We start from the raw sequence: 21,236 nt of genomic DNA, 5'->3' as shown, positions 1-21,236 counted from the left end.
GCAAATTCTGTTCTTACAGAAAAGTTGAAAATTTATTGTCTATCATATGGCTTTTAACCAATAAACTTGCAACGTTTTTGTTAGAGAGGGTATTTGCGCATACGTTTTCTTGCGAATGAATTCAAGAATCGAGCCCTCTAGGTTCAATGGAGATCCGCAAACTTTTTAAACCGTAACTATGACCTAGTTACACCGAGCACTTGATACGCGTATCAAATAGTAAATAACTACTGAATGTGTTTAATCATTGACCTGGTTTACACCGAGCACTTGGTTCACGTATCAAATAGTAAATAACTAGTGAATACTTTTAATCATTGGCTGATCAGGGGCTCGATTCTTGAATTCATTCGCAAAAAAACGTATGCGCAAATACCCGCTCTAACAGAAAAGTTGCAAGTTTATTGGTTAAAAGCCATACGATAGCCAATAAATTTTCAACTTTTCTGTAAGAACAGAATTTGCGAATACGTTTCTCTTGCAAATGAATTCAAGAATCGAGCCCCAGCTTAAATTCACTACTTGATACGCGTACCAAGTGCTCGGTGTAAACTAGAGCATTGGCTGATCAGCTTAAATTCACTACTTGATACGCGTACCAAGTGCTCGGTGTAAACTGGGGCTATGCTCTAGTTTACACCGATTCACTTGGTACGCGTATCAAGTAGTGAATTTAAGCTGATCAGCCAATGATTAAACACATTCACTAGTTATTTACTATTTGATACGCGTACCAAGTGCTCGGTGTAAACTAAGCACATGGGCCTAGTTTACATCGTGCATTTGATACGCGTATCAAGTAGTGAATTTAAGCTGATCAGCCAATGATTAAACACATTCACTAGTTATTTACTATTTGATACGCGTATCAAATGCACGATGTAAACTAGGCCATTAAGACTAGAACCAGGAGACCAAACTAAGGACGGGATTCATAGGCCGGTATTCATAGTCGGGTCTTATATTTAAGATCATCTTAAGTACTGTTTTAAGATGCCATCAACCAATCACAGAGCCGTATTAGCATCTTAAGACATTGCTTGAGACGATCTTGAAATAAGATTTGACTATGAATACCGGCCATAGACCGATCTTAAGCTCAAGCATTGTCTTAAGTCTAGCTTCGAGCCGACTTGAGACTTACTTAACCAATGAAATAACAGCATTGACGTCTCAAGATCGTGCTTAAGCTGGAACTTGAATAAGATTCGACTATGAATTCCGGCCTAAGCCTGTTTGCTTCCAAAAGTGAGGCGAAAATCTGTTAGAAATGTAGTACCAAATGGTGGCGCTGGCGACAATCTACTAGTTTACACCGAGCACTTGGTACGCGTATCAAGTAGTGAATTTAAGCTGATCAACCAATGATTAAACACATTTACTAGTTATTTACTATTTGATACGCGTACCAAGTGCTCGGTGTAAACTAGGTCAATGATTACCGGAAAAATATGAAGTATAACGACAAATAATTGTAAGAACTCAAATATTTGACAATAAATGCAAATTTATAATAAAAATCTTAGCAATTTTACATTTTAGAGTACTTATTTCAGTTTTCTTATATCAATATTCCGGTGTAATCCCGGTGTATCAGCATCATTAGCACCACCATTTGGTACTACATTTCTAACAGATTTTTGCCTCACTGATCTAGTTTACACCGAGCACTTGGTACGCGTATCAAATAGTAAATAACTAGTGAATGTGTTTAATCATTGGCTGATCAGCTTAAATTCACTACTTGATACGCGTACCAAGTGCTCGGTGTAAACTAGAGCACTCAAAACCACGGAGATCGGTCTCCTGGTTCTAGTCTTCATAATCGGAACGCAGCCTAAAAATGACAAATAGGTATCTTTATTTTTAGTCACGTGACATCTTTTGACACTGAAAATGAGCGTCAAGCGTCAGCATGAAAAGGCACCTTTAGGTGCAATTTTCATGGACGCTCTAGAAACCAGGGGCTCAATTCTGGGCTGTTATTCCGTAACCACTTACCGACAACTATCGATGTCGTTAAAAATGTCGTTGCGCATATTTTTTCATATATCAAAATACGTGCGCAAAGACACTCAACGACATCGATAGTTGTCGGTAAGTGGTTACAGAATAGCAGCCTTGTATATCGGTGTTGTTGCGCAGATATTTTATATGGCAAAAAACCTGCGCAACGACACCGACATTTGACGGTATGCGGTACAGAATTGGGCCCCAGCATCAAATTAAAATCACTAGATTTTCTCTAAATTCAGCGTCAAAAAAATATAGTGGGGAATAAAGTTTTCAGATTGGTTTAGCTTTTTCAGCGTGCCGCGAAATTCAACAGTGTTTTGTAATTAACAATGAATAATTACGAGAATGAAGCAAGTAATAATTAATATTATATAGTAGATGTGGAATATTTTGTTTATTCTTATTGTGCAAGTAAAGTTCATACGTGTCCCAGATAGCACAAAATATTATCATAAATATTTATAAATATTTTACAAATTTATTTTCAAAAAATATTTTTTAAAGATTATATAATTTTCATAAACGATTAAAAAATGATACAAAAATTATTATCAACAATATATAGAATATATTTTTTAAATGTACTGAAAAATATTTATGGTATATGAACTTGAAATATTTTTTATATTCTTTGATAATAATGGTATAAATGTTTATTTTAAATATTTTCATAAATGTTTATCATAATTTTTTTATACCTGACAAACTCGGACATAAAAATATGTACAAAATATTTATCATAAATATTTTTCCTTTTTATAAATATTTTATAAATATTTTGTGCTATCTGGGGTTTGCAGATTTTCAATACAGTGCGCATTAAGTTTTTTAATACGAATATGGCGCTTGATACACCGGTATAAAGTCAACTGTCGTACTAACACTTTCAATAATTTGGAAAATGCTATTCGATTGCTAGTCGTTTGCTAGTTTTTGCCACCTGATGTTACAAATATTTCGAAGTATTTTTTGATTAATTCGTAAAATTTTTGTTCTAATTGTTTAATAAAATTCTACGAAACTTTAAATTTATTGCGTTAAGTGGACTGCAGCCACATTTTCCCAAAAATTCGTTTTTATAAAAACACATATACACACACATATACGCACACGCTCGTGCATGTTTTTTACATTTTAAATTATAGTATGTATACGTGTGTGATATAAAATAAACACAGCTGTACATTAACATCTATAACATTTATAGATGTAAATAAGTAAATATATAAGTAAATGTGTAAAAGTGCACAGATACATGCAGTTTTCTTAATTGCCAAATATAGACCATTTTTTTACGCTTTAGACTAGATTAGATAGACTAGATCTTTAAATATAAAAATTAACTATATAATAACGATTAATTATTAATTAGATTTTTTAGTAAAGTAATTTTTTTTCTTCTTTAAATTGTATTTTGAGTGATAAAATTGTGATCAAAATTATAAAAAATAAAAGCTTATCTAAATTAATAATTATACAATTAAAGAACAAAACTAAAGTTTATTATAGCTTTGTACACTAGCTTGTAGCAAGCATATCATTTCGTACTTTGTGATTTGTGTTGCAATAAATGTACATCATGTTCAATTTCAACTTCAAAAGCCTTTCTAGCATTATACGATTGGAAAAAACGTTTGCCATGTTCGAAAGTCGCGATCATAATTGCACAGGCTGGAGCCACTTTCACCAAACGTGGTGTTAGTCCTGTGAATAAACCTTTCAATCCATTTTGATGATAGATCCTTTGTATTATGGTCCATGTAGTACTGCTACGAATAGGTTTATCTGAATAAATTTCTTTTTCGCCTATTTCAATTTGCCTGTGTGTTTTTACCACATCAAACGGAATAGTAACAAATGCTGCTATCTGCAAGAATGTTTACAATTTAGTATATCTTTGTAGAATATAAAGAGTATTGTAACAATTGGTAATTCAAGTACCCTTTACTCATGATAAGATCACGTTTTGAGAATTTTGTCATAAAATTGAATTGATTATGTAAGTCAAGTAACATTTATTGTTCATATAAATAAAATATTATTTATATACATATAAATACAAAATAATTACATTATGATTATAGATCTTTATTTAAGAAATGACAAAACAAAAATAGTTTAAAAAAATGAGATTTGGTAATATAATTTAGTATTATAAAATTAATATTTCAACACAGACTGTGTGTGTGTGTGTGTGTGTGTGTGTGTGCGCGCGCGCGCGCGCGTGCGTGCGTGTGTGTGTGTGTAACCTACAAGTGCAAATACAATTAAAAAGCATTTTTTACAAATAATTCCTAATATAATATAGTGCACACATATGTACTATAATATTATATATAAATCTAAATATATATATATATATATATATATATATATATAATGCTAAATTTTATGTTAAGAATTCTTAAGATAAAATATTATTTAAAATACTTAAAAAAATATTGCTTTTTAACTGCATTTTATAAAATGAATATTTAATTTAAATCACTAATTAATGAGTGTTCAATCAGTTTCATTACTATAATCTACTACTAGTTTTTTAAAGCATGCCAATTATAAGTCTAAAAATTCATAAGTCGAGATAAAGTAGAGGGATACCTGTATTTTTATATAAAATACGTACAGATCCAGATATAGCTCCTGCTGCCAGATTAAAAGTAAAAGTTTGCTGTGTACTGTATGAAGTATACAGTCTCTTTATAGTCTCATAATTTAACCAGTATATAGCACTAAAAGGAACATCACGAAGAAGAGTCGAACACAATCCCATCCATAAGCCAGAAATGCCACTGTATTTCACAACCATTTTCAATGCCTGTGTTATTTCTGGAATATATAGAACATATTTGATCAAAACTTTATTTTAAACTTTGTTACAATTTAGGTTGATATTATATTGTTAACTTATCCTTGATCCTACCTGCATAACTTAGTTTCTGTGATTGCATTTTTGTTCGTATCAACTCCAATGGACTCACCAGTGTCGCAGCCCAAATTCGTGCTGTGCCACCAGCTAAAATAGGAATCCAAAAGGGTTGTTCCACATTAGTTCCCTTCTTTTTAAAGTCTCTATTGTACATGTCCTAAAAAATAATAATATATTGAATATTATAAGTACAATTTTTATGCATCCTGTATGTTTATTAAATAAATTAAAAATAAAGTGTTATCACAATAAAATAATAATACTTAAAATACCTTAAGATATAATCTTAATTGTTCATACGAAACAAAGTATACAACAGTTGCAGGTACAGCTAGAACAAGAGTAGGACTCAACCCACTCCATAATGATGTCACACCTTCTGTTTTACTTATTTTTATTAAAGCATCCTGAAAATTAATTAAAGCAAGAGATGTTAATATTATACTATTAAGACTCAAATTATGACATCAGAAGCAAATAATTATATGAATCTTTTTTCTTGGACCTTTTGTTGAATTAAATTTGTTTTTTATAGACTTATGTTATGCGTATATGATAATATAAATTGATAAAATATATCAAAGTTCTTTTTCCATATTTATAATACATGTAATTTGATCTATATTCTTTCCTAATCAAAACTGAACCTTATAATAAGATTCATTAAGATTTATAGATGTTTATTAATAAATATTTATATCAAATAATTTTTTAAATATATTAAACTATGTAACAATGGATAAAAGAAAAAGATTAGATCAAAGAAAAGAAAAAGTCTTAACGAAATTTTGGAAAGAGAAAGAAAGGGGAAAGGAAATAGTAAAGGAATAAAGGTAATAGAGAGTAGGGAGAGATTTAATTTGAAGAAGAGATATAGTAGGAGAACAGGGCGATATGTATAGAACTTATGCTTTATGTGATAAGAAAGAAGACTGTAAAGAAAGAAAAAAACTGTAATGATACGAACATTATATGTAGAATGGTTTTATAATATTTATATTATCATCACCTGCAGTTATTTATGTTATTGTATTAGATACAGTTATTGTTAAAATCGTATTATAGATTTAGTATATTAGTGTAATGAGCTAGAAGTATTATGCGATAATAAAATAAGAACAGCGTTGAGGCTAGAGCAGATAGAAAGATAAAAGAGTGGATGGATGGAGGAATGAGTGTTTTAGATATTTTGTAAACCAAGTCCCTTTCTTCTGGCGATTTGTATTACTGAAGAGAATAAAGATTGTGTGTGTGTGTGTGTGTGTGTGTGTGTGTGTGTGTGTGTGTGTGTGTGTGCGTGCGTGCGTGCGTGCGTGTGTGTGTGTGCGTGCGTGTGTTAAACTATATTACAAACAATACCAGAGCCACAAGTTAGCTTTTCATATGTCCTCAGGAAAACTTTATTTTTAGGAGCCTCTTTTTCGATAGGATAAAAAAATAAAACAAATACAATATGTAATAATTATTTATAAATAATTTTTGTACTCATAAGAAATGTAAAATATTATGCGCATGTATTAAAGTATACAAATAAAAATATTTTAATTATATTTTTTATTTCAACAAATTTATCGATTATATATCATAACTAATATTTTTCATATTATATTCAATTAAAACTAAACGTAAAAGCATATAAATCAAGCTGGATGTACTGCTAATATTGTTTATAAGTAATTAACAGATGTTTCAACCTTATTATTAAGTTATGTTAACCTCAGTATGTTAAATTTAAAATTATGTCTTATCCTAGTGGATTACAAATTAAAGCATAACAAAAGTTGAATTAGATAAAAATAAAACTTTAAAGCACATTTTTGATTCAGAGTATATCTAGATCGGAATATATCAGAGTCGAGCCTTAATAAATTGATTACACAGAAAAATTATTAAAGCTACTAAACAATGAATCAAGAATGTGCTTCAAAGTTTTATTTTTATCTAATTCAACTTTTATAATGCTTTCATAATCCGTTATAATAAGATATAATTTTAACAACACATTGAAGATGACCTAATAATAATAGGATCATAGCATACTGATAATGCTCAATAATAGCGTTTGCTTTCATTGTTAATTTTTTATAATACTGGCTTGGTTTACATTTTTCTTATTTGATCATTTTTAAATTAAAAAAAACCTTATTATACTTTTCATTATTCAATAAAAATAACTGAAATTGGACAATAGGATTTTTATTCAACAAATCAACAGTTAAATAGTCTTAAATAATTTTTAATTAATTTCAATTTGCTAAAATTTTTATACAAAACAATAGAAACAGGAAAACTGAAAAATATTTGAAAATCAATATTATTATTAAGATATGACTCAGTTAATTCAAACTCATAAGTATCTTGCAAATATCAAATAAAGACAAAGTTTAATGTATTTTGTATTAATTTCGAGACTTCAAACTTAAGAGTACATCAGCAAAATTTAAAAATATTATATTTAACAATTTTTTCATTTTATACTTCTATTTTTCAAGGCTCTCTGTTTTGATTCTATAGATGCTTATTAGCCCTGCCTAGTTATTAAAATATACTTAATTAAAAAGTTACTATAAAAAGTTGTTATAGAGTGTTAAGGATGTATCGGACATACAATCTTAGACAAAAGTGCATGAAATTTGAAATACTTAAATATCTACGCCTAATGCATAGTAAATCTAGATGTAAGAAACTTGAACGATAGTTGGAGTCTTATTTTTACTCTTACAAAGGTATTTTTCACATATTTGCAATTTTTTTCACTTATGAGTTTAAACTTTTGACAGTGAAAATGCACAATTATCTCAAGTTATATTTTATTTCTTTAAAACGGTGTAGTGAAAATAATTGAAACTTGGCAGATATTTTTTTCTATTCATATACTAGATGTACAAAAAAATTCAAAACACTGGTACTATTTCTTATATATTTTTTTAACTGTTTCATCCGTCAAGATCGTCTTTTTCCATAAGATAGAAAAAGATACTATGTAAAATCAGTGAATATTAAAATAGTTATAACTCAGCAACCGTTTAGTGGATACGTTTTCAATTTTTGCAGTACATTAGGGAAACTGAAAGAACAATTTCACAAATTTTTAGCAACTGTACCATTTTGAACCTCAGTCCGATACATCCTTAATTTGTTTCTAATATATTTTAAAAAAGATTTATATAATTTTATATTTTTCAAATATCATAATTTAATATAAAAATAAAGAATTTTAATTATGTCATAATTATGTAGTTACATACAATTGTGCCATTAAATTTTCCATTTCTTCTCATCCATTCAGGCATATTGCCATTACTACAAGGACATAAATGATCCATTAAACCATTACAATATAAGAAACATTTATTGGAAAGCATCGCTTTCTGCTGCGTTTGAAGACGTATTTTTACCACATCCAGTGGAGTCACTAAAATATTAGAAAAAGTATATAAACATTCAAAATAATATTTATAAAAAAATATGTAAGAAATTAAAAAATTAAAACAAATATTTTAAAAATAAAAAATATATAAATACTAGATTTAACTTTAAAGAGATATGATATACAATAGTTGCAACAAATTGCAACCTTGACAATTTTTGTTAGCTTACAACTTGATACATTTCAAGATGGCATAATAGTCTGAAACTACTAGGATAATATACTCTAAATAGTATTTTTTTAATTATTATTTAATATAGAATGTATTTATACTCTCAAAATAATAAATCTTTTGTAAATTATTATGTAAATATATTACTGAGAATTAAAAAGTCATAAATTATACATTTATTTCGTCATCATTTTTAGTATTGTTTGCATATAAACTTACCAAAGACCGATGTGATAAATGCGCCGGTGCAAGAAGCCACAATTTGTTGATACGGTCTAATACGAAATCTTGGATCATCCAAATCGACGCGTGCGTTTGATATATTGTTTAATTTATTCATCGTAAAAATAATTTCACTTTAAGTTATATCAACATACAAAACTTTCCAGTGATAACTTTAAAGAGCAAGTCATCGACATGATACGTCGACAGAACAGACAACATGTGACATGATTATAGGCCTGCAATAGCTCGCTTTTTTCTTCAGTATGTAATAATTACATACTAAACTTCTCAATTAACTTCATTTACGCATACCTGATATTTCTTACATCAGATCTAACCTCGTTAATCAAATTCAGATTGATAAAATTTCTTGATAACGATCATATAATTTCTTTTTAGAAAAGTTTTACATGAATGAGATGTTACTTAATTTTTTTTTGCTACGAAAATTATTCGCTAAAAAGTCTATAATAAATCTAAAGCTGAAATTTCATGCAATAAAGTTGCGCATGTGCTATAAGCAAATGCTATTTGATGCTATTGGCTCCTGCACACTGCACGCGAAAACACTTGTCGCGTGGCGGAAGTTGATGCGATAACCAACCAAATCTTTTGCCGCACGGAAAAAGTTAAATTCAATTCAATTCTGGGGCTCGATTCTTGAATTCATTTGCAAGAGACACGTATTCGCAAATTCTGTTCTTACAGAAAAATTGAAAATTTATTGTCTATCGTATGGCTTTTAACCAATAAACTTGCAACTTTTCTGTTAGAACGGGTATTTGCGCATACGTTTTCTTGCGAATGAATTCAAGAATCGGGGCCCAGGGGCTTGATTCTTGAATTTATTCGCAAGAGAAACGCAAAGTCTAATCTTACAGAAAAGTTGGAAATTTATTGGCTGTCGTATTGTTTTTAACCAATAAATTTGCAACTGTTCTGTTAGAGTGAGTATTTGCGCATACGTTTCTCTTGCAAATAAATTCAAGATTCGAGCCCCAGATCTACAATAGGTGTAGTAAGCCTTAAGTCCTAAGGAATTAACCAATTATATTTGTTTATTCTTCTCACATTCAATTATAATTGGTCAATTTCTTATGGCATAAGGCTTACTACATCTATTGTTTCGGGCTTAAGGCCCTCACACATGAATTGACATAACCGTAACAGTAAGGTTTCGACCAATCACGTACTTGAATTAGCCGGTATGGCAGGTTACGGTTATGGTCGCCCAATCCGACGCGTCAAAACCTTACGTTATGGTTATGTCAATTCATGTGTGAGGGCCTTTACTCTTTGGTCTATCGCGTCGCAAGCGCTAGTGCAGCTAAAAAGAACAGACCAATGAAGATATGAAGGGCTGCGTTCCGTTTCAACGCATGATGCGCATAATGCATTGTTCATCCTTGTTTAACGTTTGACAAACAACAAGGATGAACGATGGATCATGCGTATCATGCGTGAAACGGAACGTACCCAAGGTCTCGTCATGATCTACAATCCAACAACTCTGGATTGATGCATTTATATTATATTATTCAAATATCTTATCATTTTGTGACTTGCGAGTATGTTTTTTGCGTTTGTTGTTGCGGGTTAGAATACAGATTTCTTGACATAAACTTGACATAAACCGTATTTTATGGGATATCGAGAGTGCTCCTTTAGCCTCAAAAGAGACTCCGCCACACTCTGGCTCTCTTTAAAAGCGTGACGTACTGTAACTTTAATTCTTTGAGGTCGGTAATTTTTAAGATTGAGATACAATAAAAAAAAAGGAATTACGTTCTCAGCTAATTAAAGAATCTTTATTTTACGAAGATCAGAGTGGACATAAAATCACATTTAGGTTATGTCGTTACTTGTAGCCGGTTTGCGTAAACACATGGGACGGACTCATGCTGTGAGCATTTAAACACTAACCTGTTTCTCGAAATATATTGCATCAGATTAATTATCCCTCGCAGAGACAAACCGATGTACAACACTCGTACGTAAAATGAAATAGATATACATTTGAAGTTTGGTGAAAGCGAGATAGTGAGTTCTAGTGCGGTCCGTTGCAGCGGCGAAGGTCTTTGCATTTGGATATTTTATATTCAATCTGCTTAGTCAATTATAATTCCGTTTATCACAGTATTTTTTTTTATCCTTCGTTCCTTTGCATTTTTAGTTTAGCATGGAAACAGATGATGAACTGAAAAGGAAGAGTAAGCGAGGCTTTCTAGATGCTTGGCTCAGCGACGAGCGTTTCAAATTTTGGATACGCCGAGTGCCCGATGACAACAGTCTCTTCCATTGTATTGTATGCAACAAGAATTTTTCATGTAGCTCGTTATCGCATATCTCGAGGCACGCAGAATCGGCACATCACAAAGGAAACATTGGGAAGGATCCATCCAAAAGGGACAATGAAAACTCAAAGAAGAAGCTATTTCGCAAAAAGGCGTTCAGGCAACAGTGGCTGGAGATCGAGGAGTTCAGGCCATGGCTGTGTGAGGTGCAGCAGAACTCAAACATGTTTTTTTGTACCTTCTGTGACAAGGCCGTGTCTGGTGGTCTGTCACAAATTTATCGTCACGGGGAGTCCAAAATACACAAAGACAACGCTGGGAAACACATGAAGCCGATCGAGCTGAACAAGGAGTTGGATGTGCCGATTGACGAAACGTATCTGCGATTCGAGGAGCGAAAAAAGTCGGCGGAGATCCGTTACGCCGCTCTGATCGCCGACAAGAATATCCCACACGAGACGGCGAAAGAGCTGCTTGATTTCTTCAAGGACTTGGGTAAGGATCCCAACGTGCTAAAGTGTATGAGTATGGGCCGCACAAAGTGCACGAACATTATCACGAACGTATTGTGCCCAGTTGAGACGGATTGTCTCGTGAAAAATATTAATCAAAGCAAAAATCCGCGATTTTCGATCTTTATTGATGAGACATCAGACATATCGAATGAAAAGAGACGGATGTTTCATTTCTTTGTGCGATACGTCAATCCTGAGACCTTTGACGTGCACTCGCAGTTGGTGAAGCTGATCGACATCGACATGACTGAGTGCAACGCGGAGAAATTGTTCAACGAATTCAAGCATGAGATGTTGAAGCTTGGAATACCCCTGTCAAACGTCGTTTCCCTGCTGTGCGACGACAACGCATCCATCATCACCGGCAAGCACTTCAAGAAGAAATTGGAAGAGATGTGCGAGAACGTACTGATACTATCCTGTCCATGCCAATCAGTTGCCTTGATCGCGCACGCCGCGTGTGCCAAGATACCCCAAGTTTGCGAGGAGTTCCTAAAGAAAGTCGCCAATTATATCAAGTCGAACGTCAAGCCAGGTCACAAGCGATCGGCCACTTTTCGTGACTTCTGTGAATGCTTTCATGAGAAAAATCACGCGATCCTGAAGCTGTCCGAAACACGATGGCTCTCACACTATACATGTGTCGAGAAACTCCTCAAATTTTGGGACAGCATAAAACACATCTTGGAGGAGATAATCATGATTGAGAAGACGAGGAACGGCGAAAACTTATTGTATATTATGCAGAACGTGGATATAAAGGCATACTTGTTGTTTCTAAAATACGTTTTGTGTTTTTTTAACGAGTTCAACGCCTTCTTTAATGTCGTGGAAACGAGAATTCATCTGCTACAATCGAAGTCGTTGGCTCTTCTAACTGAAATTTGTAAAAAGTTTTTAAAGCCAGAAATTTTGAAAAATCTGCCAAACATAGTATTTCATAGAGCTGAAAATTACAGAGTACTTGACGACATTATTTTAGGAAAGGAGTGCGAGGAATATCTTTGTCAATTGATGACCAACGGATACATAAACATGATTCCAATCATTCGGAAGAACTGTCTGCAATTCTACGTGACGGTGGCCGAAGAAATCTGCAAAAGACTACCGGTTAACAATATATTTTTAAAGAAATTGGAAGTTCTGCAACCGCATTCAGCTTTATTAAATACAGATAGAAAAGGATTATATAATGACCTTTCATTCATTGCCACAATAATTGGTAATTACGACAGAAACGGTTTAAAGAAAGAATGGTTCTCGCTGAACTCAGATTTCACAATAACAGAGAAGAAGAATTTGTTGCAATTGAATTTCGACGACATGTGGAAACAAATCCTGCAAAGCCGATATCCAAATAACGAGATTAAGTATCCACATCTCACGATTCTCTTAAATTCCGTTAGATCAATGCCAAATTCAAATGCTGACCCAGAAAGGATATATTCTTTTCTGTCGAATGTTAAAACGAAGAAACGAAACAAGTTGTCATCGGCTGCTGTAAACGCGATCTGTGTGCTACAATCGGCATTGGAAACAAGAGGGGAAACTGTTTTGAGTATGAAGATTAACAATGATCACTTTGATCTTATGTCTTCAGACAAATTGTATACTAATATACATAAAAAAAACAATGGGCAAAAGCGTAATCATCAGTTACATGTCGCAAATGTTAATAATGGTAATGCTAGTGATAGTGATAATGATAATGATAATGATAATGATAATGATAATGATATTGCTGGTTCCTCTTCAAATGACAATACACAATAACCCAAACAGCATACATGTCCAAGGCGAGACATAAGACGTTTTAGACTAGTGGCATGTAGAAAAACGCAAGTAGTAAGATGTAAATGGTAGAATAATAAATATTTTTTAATTACTATGGCTCATGTTATTGTCTTACTTGAGACTCAGGGTGTTTATTACTGGAAAAAACGAGTCATACGCTATTTAGTTCATATTATTTTTAAAAAATACTTTCTCTTTAATATTTAAAGCTTAAGTAATTTGTCTTTATTATTGTATGTGTGTGCTATATATAATAAAGAAAACATTAAAATATATAATAAAATTTATTTCAAAAATCGATGAATGTAAATCTTCAAAATGTTTTGAAATTCATTTCAAAAATTACATTAAAGAGTTCTCTAATCATACTTGGAACTTTGAATAAAATTCCTAAAAAAACGGAATTTCTTAGGAAAGTCTTTTTGGATTTTAGTAAACATCCCATTCACTATAAATGATTAATTTTTTACTGTTTACGTCTTATTGCTCATATTTTTCTATATGTCGCAAGCCTTAAGATGTCATAAGACTTTTGAGTATCTAAAAATGTTTCAAAAGAGCTGTTTTTGTCGCCGCACTAAACTGCATTAAAACTTTCTATCTCGCTTTCCTCAAACTTTAAATATATATTTATTTTATTTGAACTACATAAAAATGATGGTCTTAATCATCCATTGTATGCGTATTGGTGCATGTTCGACATTTGTTTTCTTTTTATTTTAAATATTTATGTGTTACTGCTAGAGTTATTCGATATAAATTTTTTAAGTGTTGCCAAAGTGTATTGCAAGAACGAGAGCGATAAAAAAAAGACTAAATATTTTTCTTGTAAGTTATCCAAAGCAAAAGTACTTTAATTTATTTTGTGAATTAAACTTTATTTAACAAATTTTAATGTTTTAAATTGGCAAATAGAAAAAGCTAACAGACATTTACTCTCTTTCTCGCACAGTTGTCTCTTTCATTTCTTCACTCTCATTTTCTGAAAATTTTCGGAAAACACGTTTTTTACTACCTTTAAAAATTCGTAACTGATAAATCCGATATAGATGATAGATTAGACTGACGTAAGCTTGTAAATACAATAGTACATATATGTATATAATAGTTTTAAATAATTAAGGATTTACGAAAATTCTTGGAACATAAAGGATGAAATGATTCCACGGTCGTTGCGAGCTTTAAGTGGAATGCACTTGATACGCGTACCAAGTGCTCGGTGTAAACTAGGGCATTGTCGAAAAGTGTATATGGTACGTACTAGCACGTACTAGTATGTAGTTTCACATTTGACACACATCTCTGTTTGGCGCTGATGCTACATCCACGCACATTCACGTGATCCACGTTTCGTCGCACGAAAAAGGCTATGGTGATCGCTCTCAGGCTTTTATGGGCTTTTCTTTGATAAAAAGAAATACTCTTAAATGCTTTTAAAATATAACAGTTCATAAAATAGGGAGAATAATTTAAAAAGTACAAATCTTAGTAGGGTCATAAAATCATAAGAAAATACATATCCCATATCTGTTTGCAAATTTGGCAAAAAAAACCTATGGTGAATGGAAGTAAACGATAATAATACAGAAATCGGAAAATATATTTCTTGTTATTCTGTGCTTACAATTTCATTGATTCATGATTTTCTATGAAAAACGTAAATATTTGTGATATATGTTTAAACATATATTTACATACATTTAAATATACACGTGGTAAACCGATAGGTAGTTATTTGCAAAATTAGACATCATGAAGAAGAAACAATTTGGCGAGTTCTTAGGAGAATTCCAACTCCCACATGAGGTGTCTATTATGAACTTCGTCTCTGCACGAGCCCATGAAATTGCTGCGATGACATCTTCGATAGGTATACTACAATATTTTTAATATTTTGTCTATACAAACTGCTGCAGCTCAGTTAGAGATTTTTTGAAGAACTGTTCTTGAAAATATAAGAAACTTAGGTAATTATTCAGTTTAGTGACTTATATTCAAATATCGATGTAGTCACTAAACTGAATAATTATCCAAGTTTCTTATATTTTCAAGAAAAGTTCTTAAAAAAATCTCTGAGCTGCAGCAGTTTGTAATAATTACCGAAACTTAAGATACATACACATAAAATTAAAAAACAAAATTTAACTTTGAGAATTTTTTGTGCAAAAAATGGGAAGAGATAGAGAAGTCAAATTTATCTAATAGTAAAAGTTATATGCTTTTCTAAAATGATATAACTTTTATAAAGTTGAAATAAATCTAGGGATGTCCAAATAGCTAGAATACATTGAGGCTGCGTTCTGATATTCACTGCCAGTACTGAAAATCTATAGTTTACGTTACATATACTGTAGATTTTTAATACTGACAGTAAATATCGGAATGCAGCCTAAGTAGGCTAAAGGTACATTAAATACTCTTAAAAAAAAACAAATCTAGTACTTGAAGTCAGGATAATAGGTTTTTATTATAAATTATATTTGTTCTTTGATTACATCAAAAAACTTAGAATTGTAAAAAAATCATTTGTCAAGCATTAATTTTTAATGCCTAGAAAAAGTAGGTAAAATTACAAGCTTATCCATCAAGTATCTACATCTTCAAGATAGTTGTCATGCTTTTTTTAAAGCATGATTTAAGAAAGCTTGAATGTGAGATTATTTTATATTATTTTTTTAATAACATTTCAAATAAAGAAAAGTATTATCTTTACAATGGACTAAACATAACTTCTATATCTCTTTTCGTTTTTCCACAAAAAGTTGTAAAATTATATTTTTACTGTCTTCCACAAATATATTCCAATTGTTTTCCAAGATGTTAATTATGTTTTAATTTTAACTATATAGTTATTAATTAAATTGTTGTAAATTGAATTAAAAAGTTTTATTGGCTGTTATTTTAAAGTTTAAAGTTATTGAAGTATTATAGTTTTTCTTAAAGTCTTTGTTTTATAAGTTATCTATTGTCATTAACATGTTAATATGAGTTTTAATTGTAATAAATTTAAGTTCCATGTGCTAAATTTGATACACACACACACACACACACACACACACACATATATATATAACATATATTAAGTGATTACTATACTATTTTCAATAACTTAAAGAAAATGAGAGAATATTCCAAAAAATTATTATATATACAATAGAATATTTTGAGAGACCATTGAGAGAAACAATATCATTTATATGTTAAAATGTAAAAGTTCTTTGTGTGTGTGTGTGTGTGTGTGTGTGTGTGTGTGTGTGTGTGTGTGTGTGTGTGTGTGTGTGTGTGTGTGTAAAAAAGAAAGAGGACTTCCGAGAACTCATTGTCTTTTGTATTTTATTAAAAATTAAAGATATTACTTGAATTTGATATAAATCTTTTTTTAGAAGAACACATACTTAACGTCACTTTTTAATTTTTTTTAAAGATAATTTTGTAAATTCCAGTTATATATGTATAACAATTTATGATTATATTTTCTATCTAAACAAACTTAATATGTATATTAAATACTGATAATTATTTCTTACAGAGAATCCTCAGCATAACAAGTTGATACATCAGAAGCTTCCTATATACATGCGTAGACGTGTCATGTCTCACAATTCCAAAAGAATGCCACGTAGGTTGCGAGAGGCGCACAAAGCACAAATGGCAAAATCAGCAAATGGCAAAAAGCCATCAGTGAAAAAACGGCCATCTCGGAAGCATCGTAGAAGACCACGCAATTTACTGTCCGAATATAATCGCAGGCAGTGCAACAAGATCTGGTTGGAAACGCATATCTGGCATGCAAAACGCTTTCATATGATCGACAAATGGGGATATAGAATTGCCAATTATCCAAACGACAGGTGTTTTAGAGCTAATTATCGAGCCGTCGTAAAGTACTGCCTCTTACAGGATGTTTCCTACTATACCTGTGTCGAAATCACAGGTGAGGAAAATTTATTGAAGACAACTTTGAGAGCACACTGTAATCAGTCGACATTGACTTTTGCGGCAAAAAAGTATATTAACGGCTATAAAGAGGGCACTTTGATGTTTTTCAAGAAAGACGGTTACCCACATTCTCCGATTGGTAATGTAGAGTTTTTTTGGCAACCGATTGAATCGGACGTTCAAGTGGATATTAGGACTATATGGATCTGGGTGCATCCTGCCTTCTACGATGATTTTCTGAGCGAAATTATATCGAGTTTTGAATTTAAGCGAAATGACGTTGAACAAGATGCAACCGACACCATCCATGGCTTGAATTGTTCATATGTGAATGACGCAGGTTGTAAAATGACCATATTAAGAGGTGCGTTGAATAGATTTCGGCTTCATGGGACATTGGCTCTAAAAGTACTGACAAGAGCGTTACAATTGCCATCCTTGAATAAGTTAGAACTTTCGACTCACATTGCTCCAGAAGATAATGACAGTTCATCAGGTAATAAGATGATAGACATGAGTAAAATATCGATAGACAATGATATTGCGCAATCTACAAAGAAGATTGTGGGTCCCTTTTCCAAACTTTCATATTACGTTTCATCGCCCTCTCACTTTCCGACCAAAATAAATGAAGATAACACTGCCAAATATTTGAATATAGAACTTAGTAAAAAGGCATGGTATATTAATTATTATAAGAAACAGAAAAATATGAAGGCTTTTGAAGTACAAGAACAATTGTGGCAAACACTGAAGTCTCTGGAATCGTCGAATGATTTACCATCAAGTATGATTATAGGAGTGACCGTTTTAGATCCACGTTTCTACTTACTTGAGAAAAGAACGAAATGTAATACTGAAGTAACAAAAACACTTTCTAATTTAGTTCAAATTTATCAACCTGTATCTAATTGTAATTGTTCTCCTATTTGGGAGACTGAAATACGTCATATCGTTAGCAATTCTTGCGTGCCTACAGGCACTATTAATAAACTCAGAAGTGAATGTCTTGTACCTGGTATAGCAAATGACCGATTTTATAACGAGAATATTATGGCGAAAATACCTATACTTCTTATTCAGAGACCTGGAACTATAACAGGTATATATTATATATAAAATTTTTAATTCTAATATATTTTTATTTGCATTTTTATTTTATTAATTATTTGTTTAAATGAAAGATATTTTAATGACATAAAATATATAAAAATAATGTAGTAAAATATTATATATTTGTAATATGCGTGTAAGTATTGGCCAAAAGTTTGGAAATGCTTGCGAATTTTTCACATCTCGCGAAAAGTTTAGTCGGTGAAAAAAAACTAGAGAAATTTTTTTTAATGTATTGTAAAATGATAAGAGCTTCAAATATATCTTTAATTTCTACGATATTTTGTTCCCAAATTACATAAATTTAAAATATATGTTTTTTAAATATTTGTTTTGCTTTGAAATTTAGCTTGAAACATTATCGTGGACAAAAATTTTAAAAATAATTAAAATAGGATTTTTTACTAGGTATTAAAATGTTTTTTTTTAATTTGCGATAATTTTTTGTAATAATATCAAACTTTTGGTGTAACCTTATTTTTTACGTGTTTTTTTCTCTTATATCTAAAAAAAGGCATGTAAAGTCGATTGCTCGCATTTCTCGAAGTTGTTGTCGCTTTTCCGCAATGCCGATTGGTTCTCTCGCTGCGCTTACTTCGTGTTGCAAGAGTAGCTGTCATTGCGACTGAATTTTAACAGCTGTTAAATTTGTATAGATATTATATCTATACAATTATCGTTGTGATTTATTTTTAAAAAGTAAAAAGTAAAGTAGTGCGCGCGAAGCGCGCGTCTGTGGTGTCTAGTAACTTTAAAACGAAAGTGTTTGCGGGAAAAAAGAGAAAAAATAAAATAAAATTGTTTCCTTGATTATTTTTTCTTAACAATGCAAAAATGATTAAGAATATCTTAAATGATATGCTAACTTCCAAAAACACATGATAGCATTTTATCATATTTCGTACATCATTAAGGAATCCGTGGAAATTCTATAACTATACACACATGCGCACGCGTCCACGCACGTACACACACATTTTGTAATAATACATTTTTTTCTACGTAGTTTAATCATAAGAACTATTGACAGAACGTGTCTGAACGATAGAACTCCACGGATTTTTACTTCTCTGTAATCATATATGCGAAATACGATGAGATGCTATCACGTGTTTTTAGAAGTTAGTATCACACTTATAAAAATATAATTGAAATAATTAATATGACAAGACTATTGTTAAAATCTATCTATAGGAACTGTAGAATTATCCTGAATGCAAGTAATTCTGAAGTTTTTTTATGAGGTGCTAACTTCGCGCATTTAAATTATACAACTAAAGATTAAAAATTCTTAAAGAAGGAAATAACTAAAAAAATTGGGACTATACATAAAAAATTTATTAAATAATCTTATATGAGATGATTCTTATAATTTTTTATTCAATTTTTTTATGACTATGATTATAATTAAGATTATTTTTATGATTTATAATTAAGAATCCAATGATGTATGTTTTGACAGGTTTTGGGTCTGGCATGGATGTTATTGTACCAGGTAAATGGGCGATGCCGTTTTGGCTTGCATTTATAATGCAATGTGCAAGAGTAGGTGCGCTTCGAGAATCAAAATCTATAGCTTTTGAAAGTTTGAATCCAAACGCACCTGATATTAATGATCCCGACAGTCCTGCCTACATGAGAGAAGCATTACTTATAAAAGAGGAGTTGATTAAAAGATATTTCTGTTATCCACCAAATAGAAGAGTTAATTTTGTCAAATTCGGAATTTGTAGTCCATTTTTCTGCGACTGGAAAAATTTGACGAAAGACTGGTCGGGCAAGGAAGATTTTTATGTTTTAAGAAATCGGGAACTTTTATTACATTTACAAACTGATATTTGCTCTATCAAAAATAGAAACGCAAAATTACTTGCCCAAAATACGGAATTTAATTTTTCAATTTTAGACGATTGTAAAAATTGTTTAATACGCGTTCAAATATCTATAGTAAGGAAAGGATTGCCAAAAACATTCGCTATTATATGTATGCCTACATCCGAAGATTTAATAAAATTTGGAAATGATAAGAAATATTTTGGACCTATAGAAAAATGTCATAATGATCCGAACGAAAAAGTGCGTAAGGCATTACGAAAGAATCATTTAATGCTGTTAAAACGACTAAGGCGACAGAGAGTTCGACAAAATCGAGCGTTAAAGGACAATGCGTTAAAGTTTCTCAAAGAAGAATCTATCGGTAAGTCAAACGAAAATAAACGTATTACCATTTTAACACATCGTAAAATTATATCTGATCAATCAGTAAAAATGTCAGAATTATATCTTCCAAGATGTACAAAAATTCGTTATTCCTGCGATAGAGAAGTTATGGGATTTATAACACTAGGGCACTTTTCGTTCAGTCAAGCAAAGGGTATCGGCATTGGGTACATCACTTTGCCCTCATTACTCGAAATGATTAACAAAAAGTCCAACATTGTTCTTGTCAGAAATATTCAAACACGACAGTACAGATTAGCTGAATTGAATATATTAGGTGTTTGATATAATGTGTTTTGTAGATGAATTAAAAAAATTTTATATCAGAATCTTTACAATATTACCGAGAAAATTGAAAAAAATCTGAAATGTATGGTTAAGAAATATTAAATGTATATAACAAATGTACATGATAATAAAATAAATTTTTTAAAAATTGCATTAAAAATTTTTTTATGTTTTCTCTTATCTATAAAAACGAAATTCCCGGAAAAAATCCGAAAATTTTTTAAATTTTTTAAAAAATTTAACAAAATAAAACATCTTAATAATGGAATTATACGAAATATAATTTATGTCCATATAATGGATA

General features: G+C 31.2%; 3 protein-coding genes across 5 annotated transcripts; 2 read left to right on the top strand and 1 right to left on the bottom strand.

Annotated features, from left to right (window-relative positions):
- Positions 1–3,496: 3,496 nt before the first annotated feature.
- On the bottom strand, positions 3,497–9,271 carry LOC105838511 (solute carrier family 25 member 40). Of its 2 annotated transcripts, XM_028194551.2 has the most exons (6): positions 8,764–9,271; positions 8,191–8,357; positions 5,215–5,349; positions 4,937–5,099; positions 4,640–4,842; positions 3,497–3,883 (listed from the first exon to the last, which is right to left on the bottom strand). In XM_028194551.2, exons 1-6 carry the CDS (start codon positions 8,882–8,884, stop codon positions 3,554–3,556), a joined length of 1,119 nt encoding a protein of 372 aa, XP_028050352.1. In that variant the 5' UTR covers positions 8,885–9,271; the 3' UTR covers positions 3,497–3,553. The 2 variants fall into 2 exon arrangements, with proteins under 2 accessions (XP_028050352.1, XP_036140291.1); XM_036284398.1 differs by lacking the exon at positions 8,191–8,357.
- A 949-nt stretch (positions 9,272–10,220) lies between these two features.
- Positions 10,221–21,017, top strand: LOC105838516 (ribonucleases P/MRP protein subunit POP1). 2 transcript variants are annotated; one of them, XM_012684135.3, is made up of 5 exons: positions 10,221–10,508; positions 10,596–10,759; positions 15,100–15,242; positions 16,902–18,413; positions 19,887–21,017. In XM_012684135.3, the coding sequence occupies exons 3-5, from the start codon at positions 15,125–15,127 to the stop codon at positions 20,927–20,929; spliced, it is 2,673 nt and encodes an 890-aa protein (XP_012539589.1). In that variant the 5' UTR covers positions 10,221–10,508; positions 10,596–10,759; positions 15,100–15,124; the 3' UTR covers positions 20,930–21,017. The 2 variants fall into 2 exon arrangements, with proteins under 2 accessions (XP_012539589.1, XP_036140168.1); XM_036284275.1 differs by having other exon boundaries at positions 10,221–10,759.
- On the top strand, positions 10,745–14,924 carry LOC105838517. The gene is made up of 2 exons (XM_012684139.3): positions 10,745–10,843; positions 10,943–14,924. Exon 2 carries the CDS (start codon positions 10,949–10,951, stop codon positions 13,349–13,351), a length of 2,403 nt encoding a protein of 800 aa, XP_012539593.1. The 5' UTR covers positions 10,745–10,843; positions 10,943–10,948; the 3' UTR covers positions 13,352–14,924.
- Positions 21,018–21,236: the final 219 nt, after the last annotated feature.

Source organism: Monomorium pharaonis, chromosome 3 (assembly GCF_013373865.1).
Source record: "Monomorium pharaonis isolate MP-MQ-018 chromosome 3, ASM1337386v2, whole genome shotgun sequence".
In the NCBI taxonomy this organism is placed as follows: Eukaryota; Metazoa; Arthropoda; class Insecta; order Hymenoptera; family Formicidae; genus Monomorium; species Monomorium pharaonis.
The sequence above is the reverse complement of the archived record's forward strand: the minus strand, read 5'-3'. Positions and strand labels throughout refer to the sequence as shown.